The sequence below is a fragment of the Pelophylax lessonae genome (assembly GCF_965119305.1).
Source record: "Pelophylax lessonae genome assembly, chromosome: 3".
Lineage (NCBI taxonomy): Eukaryota > Metazoa > Chordata > Amphibia > Anura > Ranidae > Pelophylax > Pelophylax lessonae.
Genome location: NC_138770.1, coordinates 119,001,801 through 119,012,295, shown reverse-complemented (window position 1 = coordinate 119,012,295; position 10,495 = coordinate 119,001,801). Strand labels below are relative to the sequence as shown.

The window sequence follows — 10,495 nt, the reverse complement described above, 5'->3', positions numbered from 1 at the left end:
CACAATGCATACACACACACACACAATGCATACACACACACACACAATGCATACACACACACACACACAATGCATACACACAATGCATACACACACACACACAATGCATACACACACAATGCATACACACACAATGCATACACACACAATGCATACACACACAATGCATACACACACAATGCATACACACACACACAATGCATACACACACAATGCATACACACACACACAATGCATACACACAGGTAACAATGCATACACACTATTAAAAAAATGAACACCCTAAAGATTTTAAACACTGAAATGATCTGTACAATAATTTTCATATACCCAACTCAGTTTGCCCTATGTACAATAATTCCAGTATAGCCAAAATACAAGAGTTGCAGACAGCCTGTGTCATGTCTGACAGACCTGACATCTAATGAGCAAAATACATGTCATTGGTCAATATTATTGACATGATTTATGCAAGGGGATGTATAGACTCATGAACATCACACACAATATATTGTCATTTTCTCAGGCTCGTCAGATGAAGCTATATTATATGAGGTTTATAATATATCATCAAGTATCCTACAAGGCATACAAAGTGTAACATACAAAAGGAGGACACAAACAGTATAGTTAGCATTATTATCAGGCTTCAGCCAAGACATATCCTGGAATCCATAAAGAGTTGTGCAGATACTCTAAAAATCTGTCTCCCCAGTAGAGCAATGAACAGCATTACTTGCAATACATGTAGGTACACTGGTTGGGGTTCGCCTGACTTTACATTAAACCATCAACTATGTAGTACAAGAGTCTGCCTGCTTAGATAAAAATGTAATCGATTGTTTGAGTCTGTCCTCATATTATAGTTTTGGTAAATGGAGAAGATTAAGCCCCAGTTCACACTAATTGACGGCTTTGAAATTGTGCTACTTCAGTGCTATTTCATGTGCAGCTTGCCGACATCTGTTCGACTTCATGCACAGATGTCAATACAAGTTACACATGAAATCTCCACAAATCGTGCTGGAACCTTTTCCATACGAGAGTCGCACCTATATGAACGGTTCCACAGCCAGAAATAGGGTGCGACTTGTCATGTGACTGATCTGTTAAATCACATGACATTGCACCAGTGTGAACAGGGGCTTAAGGAGATATTACAATCAGGTGTGTGTGTGTATGTATATATTTTTTTTTTATACACATACAGGTCCCTCTCAAAAAATTAGCATATTGTGATAAAGTTCATTATTTTCTGTAATGTACTGATAAACATTAGACTTTCATATATTTTAGATTCATTACACACAACTGAAGTAGTGCAAGCCTTTTGTTTTAATATTGATGATTTTGGCATACAGCTTATCATATCATGAAAAGGTTCTCTAAACGAGCTATTAACCTAATCATCTGAATCAACTAATTAACTCTAAACACCTGCAAAAGATTCCTGAGGATTTTAAAAACTGCCAGCCTGGTTCATTACTCAAAACCGCAATCATGGGTAAGACTGCCGACCTGACTGCTGTCCAGAAGGCCATCATTGACACCCTCAAGCAAGAGGGTAAGACACAAAGAAATTTCTGAACGAATAGGCTGTTCCCAGAGTGCTGTATCAAGGCACCTCAGTGGGAAGTCTGTGGGAAAGAAAAAGTGTGGCAGAAAACGCTGCACAACGAGAAGAGGTCACCGGACCCTGAGGAAGATTGTGGAGAAGGACCGATTCCAGACCTTGGGGGACCTGCGGAAGAAGTGGACTGAGTCTGGAGTAGAAACATCTAGAGCCACCATGTACAGACGTGTGCAGGAAATGGGCTACAGGTGCCGCATTCCCCAGGTCAAGCCACTTTTGAACCAGAAACAGCGGCAGAAGCGCCTGACCTGGGCTACAGAGAAGCAGCACTGGACTGTTGCTCAGTGGTCCAAAGTACTTTTTTCGGATGAAAGCAAATTTTGCATGTCATTCGGAAATCAAGGTGCAAGAGTCTGGAGGAAGACTGGGGAGAGGGAAATGCCAAAATGCCTGAAGTCCAGTGTCAAGTACCCACAGTCAGTGATGGTCTGGGGTGCCATGTCAGCTGCTGGTGTTGGTCCACTGTGTTTTATCAAGGGCAGGGTCAATGCAGCTAGCTATCAGGAGATTTTGGAGCACTTCATGCTTCCATCTGCTGAAAAGCTTTATGGAGATGATTTCATTTTTCAGCACGACCTGGCACCTGCTCACAGTGCCAAAACCACTGGTAAATGGTTTACTGACCATGGTATTACTGTGTTCAATTGGCCTGCCAACTCTCCTGACCTGAACCCCATAGAGAATCTGTGGGATGTTGTGAAGAGACAGTTGAGAGACGCAAGACCCAACACTCTGGATGAGCTCAAGGCCGCTATCGAAGCATCCTGGGCCTCCATAACACCTCAGCAGTGCCACAGGCTGATTGCCTCCATGCCACGCCGCATTGAAGCAGTCATTTCTGCAAAAGGATTCCCGACCAAGTATTGAGTGCATAACTGAACATAATTATTTGAAGGTTGACTTTTTTTGGATTAAAAACACTTTTCTTTTATTGGTCGGATGAAATATGCTAATTTTTTTTAGATAGGAATTTTGGTTTTTCATGAGCTGTATGCCAAAATCATCAATATTAAAACAATAAAAGGCTTGCACTACTTCAGTTGTGTGTAATGAATCTAAAATATATGAAAGTCTAATGTTTATCAGTACATTACAGAAAATAATGAACTTTATCACAATATGCTAATTTTGAGAGGGATAGATATATATATATATATATATATATATATATATATATATATATATATATATATATATATATATACACACACACACACACACACACACACACACACACACACACACACGTTGTATGTCTGACAGGACCTTCGCCAGCATGTCTCCAGTGAAGTAGCGGAGTACAGACACTATGCCGTTGATTTATTTAAACTGAAAAGTGCAAAATTGTGCTGCAGCTGTGCATGGTAGCCAATCAGCTTTTAACTTCAGCTTGTTCAATTAGGCTTTGACAAAAAAAAAAAAAACCTGGAAGCTGATTGGTTTCTGTGCAGAGCTGCACCAGATTTTGCACTCTAGCTTTAGTAAATCACCTCTAATGTGAAGTTGTTAAGAGTAATGGAAACATTGAATCTCAGTTCCAGAGGAACAGTGTTGTAGAAAGGTCTCAGCGCCGGTTCACACTTGTGCGATGCGGGAAGGCTGCGAATATGCAGCGTGTTCCCACATCGCATCCGCACATCTGGCAGTTCACACTGCCATATGCGATACGCAGGGGGTGTCAATTACATGTTAACGACACCCCCAGTTTGATCGCATATCGCAGTGCGATCTGACAGTTCGCACAGGATCGGATCGCACAAGTGTGAACCGCTGTGCGATCCGATCCTGATGCGGCTGAAAAAATGCCTCATGTGCGTCTTTGGTGCGGATACAGTGCAAATTCAGCCAAGTGTATGGCTGAATTTGCATCCGCACAGGAGATCGCATGTAATGAAGGAGCAGTGCGCTCCGAATTACATGCGATCTCGCAAGCCGCACAAATGTGAACCGGCACTCAGACGCAAGACAAGGAAATAGATAATGTATTCCAACATGGAAGCGGTCTTATTTACCTCCACTTTACCCATTACTGATACAACTGTATTGCTTTATGAATTTATCAAAATAGTGCCATATAGTAAAAGTGTCACAAAACTTCTGAAATAGTCACATGTTGGAACAAAACAATGACCATGCTGCAGGGTTTTCATGAACTTGACAAAAGGCCTACAACAACATACACACTGCCAGAAATGTGTCCTAAATGCATTACTGAATCAGCCCCCCACTACAGGGCATATGGAGAATATAAAAAATATATAATATCCACACACACAATGCATATTACCAGCACCAAGCTATTATGTGTCAGAGTAGAAGTCACCTGAGGTCAGGCCAGGCAGATAATGTGTGATCACCATTATACACATAGGAAATGCAAGGCACACACTGAGTACAAGCATGCCAACATTCCAACTAACATCCAAAGCACTGTATTACTATCAGACACTGCAAGGACAGACAGGACAATAAAGGGATTGTAAAGGAAAAAAATATTAAAAAATAAAAATAAACCCGTCAAACTTACCTACTTGGTGCATTTGGTTTTGCACTAAGAAGCCCTGATGCTACCCTTCTCGGGTCCCCCGTCAGCGCTCTGGCCCCCTCCCCCTTGCCGGGTACCCCTATTGCAAGTTGCTTGCTATGGGGGCACCCATGCATGCTCAGTCCCAAGCCAGCTTTCTGCATCCATAAGACACGGCTCAGCCCCTGCCTCTCTGGTTGTGATTAACAGAAGCCAATGACTTCTGCTGCTGCATCTCAGCCAATCAGGAGAGAAAGACCCAGGAGAGCCTTGGGTGTCATGCACATTGCTGGATCAAGATCTGACTTGGGTTTGTATTAGGAGGGCTAAGGGGGGAGCTGCACACAGAAGGTTGTCTACCTTTATGCATAGAATGCATGAAGGTAAAAGACCTTGAGCCTTTACAACCACTTTATTGGACATATACACACACACGAGTGGAGATATGGAGACAAGACGGGCTGGACAAACATTGCACAAAATGACCAATATTTGTGGTGATTACAAAGTGACAGAACAGACGAAATATACACACTATCAGTAAGAGGTGCAGTTTATTCTATCCACACACACTACATTATGTAGAGCAGCCTTTTTCAAGCAGGGTGTCCTGGCAATCTGGGTTTATCAGGGGTGCCTTGGCAATTGTTCCCAAATGTCCAAAAAATTTGGGAGGGGAAATGTACAAGGTCATCGATAAAGAAACTCCTTTCTCCAGGAGAAGCGCCACATTCAGGGCAAGGCAATGCCTATGAAGATGCAACAAGAATTTCTTGTGTTGCAGTATGCCAGCCTTTTTCAACCAGGGTTCCACAACACCCTGAGGTGCCATCTGGGTTTTTTAGAGGTGTCTGAAACAGCCCCAAAATTGTGGAGAATAATGGGAAGAAACTGAGAAGATAAAAGTTAGGAATAGTATTCAGTACTAGGAATAAATCACCTCTAACTTTGCGTGTCCTACGAGTGAAAACTGCTTCAATATGGAATACTTCTAGCTTAGGGTTTCATATTTTAGAATGGGGTGCCTCCAGAATTTTAAAGGGTGCCTTGACTAAAAAAGGTTGAAAAACACTGATATAAAGGACATCACTGATAATGCACAGTGCATACACTATCAGTATTATTTCTATTCTTAGGAGATATCAGACAGAACGTGGACATATCTGTCCATAGAGAACGTCTGAAGCTCATCATACTATGAGCAGTATCAGAAATCAGACACAAGTGTGAGAAGTTCTGTGTCACTGGTGTCATTGCCCATCACAACCAATCAGCTTCTATTACCCCCCCCCCCTCCCGGGTTTAGAAAATGTGGAAGTGTTGGTAGAACAGTTTCCCATGGCAAGGCATGCTGTAAATGTTTAACTGTCACAATGGTTGTGCTCTCAAGGAAACTGTCAAGCCACAAATGGCTGGTGTCCCAACTGATCACATGTGTAGCACCATAGCAACGGCTTTGACTGTAAAGGAGAGGAGAGTTTAGTTCCACTTTGAGCCCCCGTTCACACTAAGGCGACCTGTGAGGCGACCTGGTTGCCTCACAGGTTGCCTCCCATAGAGAAGCTGTGGACCCGTTCTAATAGGAGCGACACAAGTCGCTCCGACTTAGAAAAAGGGTCCGGAGCTTCTTTGGGGCGACCGCCATAGACTTCAATGCTATGAAGTCCGTGGCGGCCACTCCGAAGTCGCGGCGTGCTGCTCACACCGCGACCTCGGAGGTCGCAGTGCGAGGTAGCGTCGCCTGCATGTGAACGGGGGCTAAGGCTGCATTCACACCTCAGCTTAGCGTCTTTAAACATTTGTCCGGCATTTTTTCACACTTTTTTTTGGTTGTTTATGTGTTTTTTGGATTTTTTTATTAACCAATAGAGAAAACAATCTGTTGCATCATTTGTTGCTAGGTTTTTCACCTTTTTCGCTTGCTCCATCGGATTTCCTTTTTTTTTTTTCTTTTTTGTTTTGTTTGGGTAAGGTTCCTTTCACACTAGCGCGACTTGGTCGTCTGACAAGTCGCAGTCGGTTGCTCGCCATTGACTAGTACAGGAGCCGTTCTAATAGGAGCGACACAAGTCGCTCTGACTTAGAAAAAGGGTCCTGAGCTACTTTGGGGCGACCTGGAGGGGACTTGCATTGACTTCAATTATATGAAGTCCCTGCAAGTCGTGCCGAGGTCCTTACATGAAGTCCCAGCAAGTCGTGTCACGCCAGTCTGAATGGGCGCTAAGGGGTTAGAGTTAAGGTTAGAATTAGAAGCTGGAGTTAATACTACCACCAACCTTAAGGCCCCGTTCACACTGGGGCGATCCGACTTCCCGGGGCGACCTCCAAGGTCGCGGTGCGAGCAGCACGCCGCGACCTCGGAGCGGCCGGCACGGACTTCATAACATTGAAGTCTATGACGGTCGCTCCGGGTCGCCCCAAAGAAGCTCCAGACCCTTTTTCTAAGTCGGAGCGACTTGTGTCGCTCCTATTAGAACGGGTCCACAGCTTCTCTATGGAAGGCGACCTACGGTGACCTGTGAGGCTACCAGGTCGCCTCACAGGTCGCCCCAGTGTGAACGGGGACTAATAATAAAAGTAAAATACACAAATAAAAACTATAAAATAAGAACATAAATAAGTACATACAATAATTCAATACTATAATAAATAACACTAACCTTAAACCACTAACCCTTAGAATTTTTTCTTTTTTTTTTTAACACAAAATAAATTATTTATATTTTTTCAGGTGTTTATTTTATTATTTAATATATTTAAGGTTAGGTATTCATTTTTTTTTACCATGTTAATTTACTTTATGATGAGTGTGTGTTATTTTATTGATGACTTTTTTTTTTTGAGCTAAAAAGAAGCCCCTGAACTTTTTGGAGCTTCAGGCTCCACTAGAGTGCCAAAACTGAACCAAAAATAATTGAAATTTTCTTCTCCAGTGTTTTGGAGCTTCAAGCTTCAAAATGCAGAGGCGTGAATGGGGCCTAAAATGCCAATTGGCTGTTCTGCAGTGGATACAAAAGTTTCTGTAGCAAAACTACCAATACCAGGGGTTGCAGCATACAGAAAACTTTTTTTTTTTTTTTTAAAAAAGTTAGAATTTGGATACAAAGTTACAGTTTGGGTTTGATGCCTGAATCTGTAGCCAAATTAACTTTTTTTTTTTGTCGGATGGATATTTAAATATGTTACAACCCCTGGTTTTGGAATTTTGATACATATTTCCAAGGCATGGGAGCGGCATTAGGAATTATTATTATACAGGATTTATATAGCGCCAACAGTTTGCTCAGTGACATGATGGCAGACAGTACAGTTACAATACAATTTAATACAGGAGAAATCAGAGGGCCCTGCTCATTATTAATGGTGCCCCTGTGCATTTACCAAACAGCAATGCATTTTTGCTGCATGCGATTTACACGCCATGCCCACACAGACATGACCCTTGCTGTAATTATAAGCCGTAGCAGACAGCCCTGCAGTCATCTGTGTACAAACTACACCGATCACCCATAACATTATGACCACTGACAGGTAAAGGGAATCTCTTGTTACAATGGCATCTGAAAATTGGTGGGATGAATAAGGCAGCAAGTGAACATGTTGTCCATGAAGTTGATGTGAAAGCAGAAAAAAATGGGCATCGGTTTGTTGTGTATGGTGCTGTGAAGCCCATGGTGATCTGTAGACACAGCCAAAAGCTCCCACAATAGTCACCAGAACATCAGAACTGGACTATGGAGCAATGGAAGAAGGTTGCCTGGTCTGGTGAATTACGTTTTCTTTTACATCATGCGGCTGGCCGGGAGTGTACGCGTCACTTACCTGGGGAAGAGATGGCACCAGGATGCAGTATAATAGTTAACTTGGCAGAGGCAGTGTGATGCTTTGGGCAGTGTTCTGATGGGAAACCTTGGGTCCTGCCATTTAATTGGTTGTTACTTTGGAGTCCATGCCTCAATAGGTCGGGGCTGTTTTAGCAAAAGGGGGGCATACTCAATATTAGGTGGGTGGTCATAATGTTATGGCTGATCGGTGTATGATTGGGTAACAGACAGGAAGTGGTGTAAAGGTCTGTCCATATACACCGCTCCCTTCACAGCACAACATTTGCAGCTACAGCGGCCCCCTCATTTTAATAGGGTGCCCTAGTGACAAAAAACACCAGATAAAAAAGTCCCCAATTCTCTTCTTTTAAACTGCGCCACGTAAAGCGCATGATGCCGGTTGAGGCTGAATTCATACACAACGGAGAGCAGCCGCAGTGCTTTACAGCTCTCTGCTGCCAGCTGAGGTAGAGGGCAGTGTGGTGCACAATTCTGCCATCACTCAGCTCCCTTTTTTTTTTTTAGTTTGTATGAACTTTATTAGAAGTGCACAAAATGTATGAACTTTATTTGCAGTGTACAAAACGTACACTGCATTCATGGCAATGTACAGCAGGGCAATACACTGCTTTGTGCAATCAAATTCAGCATTAAAATATCGGTTACCGCATATAGTGTGAATGGACGCTGCGGTTTACAACTTTGTGGGGGGGGGGGGGGGGCAGTACTATTAAACCGCACCCTGCGAGCGCAGTGGCAGTAAAGCAGGTGATTTTTTGCACACATTTGCAGCATCTAGTATTGTGAGGCCACACTATAGCCCTGCCACCCAACCGGTGGCCCCTCTACAGCTCCTAGGCATGTCAGTCACCTCAGACAGTCTCATATTGCATGTGCTCAGCCTAGGTGTGAAGGGGTCTCTATATATGGAATATTATGTGGGGCCCTGTGGAGGTATCAGGGGCCACATAGGATTATCATCATGGGCCAGTCACCTCAGACAGTCTCATATTGCATGTGCAGCCTAGGTTTAAAGGGGTTTCTATATATTGAATGTTATGTGGGGCCCTCTGGAGGTGTCGGGGGCCACATAGGATTATTATCATGGGTCAGTCACCTCAGACAGTCTCATATTGCATGTGCTCAGCCTAGGTGTGAAGGGGTCTCTATATATTATTATGTGGGGCCCTATGGAGGTGTCGGGGGCCACATAGGATTATCATGGGTCAGTCACCTCAGACAGTCTCATATTGCATGTGCTCAGCCTAGGTGTGAAGGGGTCTCTATATATTGAATGTTATGTGGGGCCCTATGGAGGTGTCGGGGGCCACATAGGATTAATATTATGGGTCAGTCACCTCAGACAGCCTCATATTGCATGTGCTCAGCCTAGGTGTAAAGGGGTCTCTATATATTATTATGTGGGGCCCTGTGGAGGTGTCAGGGGCCACATAGGATTATTATCATGGGTCAGTCACCTCAGACAGTCTCATATTGCATGTGCTCAGCCTCTGATAGGTGTGAAGGGGTCTCTATATATGGAATATTATGTGGGGCCCTGTGGAGGTATCAGGGGCCCCATAGGATTATTATGGGTCAGTGAGTAGAATGGTGACGTAGAAATGATAACTATGACGTCACCCAGGGTCAGGGCTCGGATGGTGACTTCGGGTGAGCCTCTATAGAACCATATAACCGCTCTCCCTCCTCAGGAGCCCCGTCCCCGGTGAGTGGGAGGCCCAGGCAGACACAAAGGCCTCCTCCGCCCTTTCCTCCCCGGCCTCCCCCCGTCTCCCCAGCCCGCTCTCCCCCTCACCTTGCCCAGCTGAGCTCTGGCCGCCAGCCGCCGGCTCTGGCCCGAACGGGTCCGGGAGGAGATAAACTTCCCATCGGGGCCCTTCTGGACGCTCTGCCGGGTCTTCACCATGGTTCCGTCCGGCCCTGTCCCTCCGCTCCTATCCTCCTGTCCCCGGGCCGCCCAGCATGCACGGCTCCCCCTCACACAGTTCGCTGGAATCAGAGCCGGCTTCCCTCCGGATCAGGCACAGCCGCCACCGGCCGCCATTTCCCTATTCTCTTTCTCACTTCCCAGCTGGCTTGCATTAGCTTTCATCCGGACGCCAGGGGGCGCTCCAGCTTTAATGGCTTGGGCTCCCCGGTCATGTGACTGAGCGGTGAAGCGCAGGGCGCCATATTTGTGTGGGTCTTAGCCTCTTTATGGAGGAATTATAAGCGGAACTGTCTTGGTAAAGACAGGGGATGTCTGCGTTGGGTGGTTGTTTATAAAGTAGACTTTCATAGCTTTGCATTTTATACTGCTTTGTGAGTCGCTGGCTTAGAACAAGTATGCAGCCAGTGAAATGTCATGACATTGGAAATGCCAGGGCTGGTTCTGAGTCAGTGATCCCCCCTACTAGGGATGGGCTCAGGCCTCATCCCTTTAATCCAGGACACATATGAATTACACAGGTTCTGAGGCTGATATAATGTACATAAGGCACAAGGTACATACCT

The 10,495-nt window shown here is 44.7% G+C and overlaps 1 protein-coding gene across 4 annotated transcripts in view; it reads right to left on the bottom strand.

The window, feature by feature from the left end:
• ATAD2B (ATPase family AAA domain containing 2B) overlaps positions 1-10,082 on the bottom strand; it is a 346,270-nt gene extending 336,188 nt beyond the window's left edge. For all 4 annotated transcript variants that reach the window (XM_082251749.1, XM_082251750.1, XM_082251751.1 and 1 more), the window contains exon 1: positions 9,798-10,082. In XM_082251749.1, the coding sequence (XP_082107875.1) occupies positions 9,798-9,908 (111 nt within the window). In that variant the 5' untranslated portion in view covers positions 9,909-10,082. The remainder of the gene's footprint in view (positions 1-9,797) is intronic.
• Between the last annotated feature and the right edge of the window lie 413 nt (positions 10,083-10,495).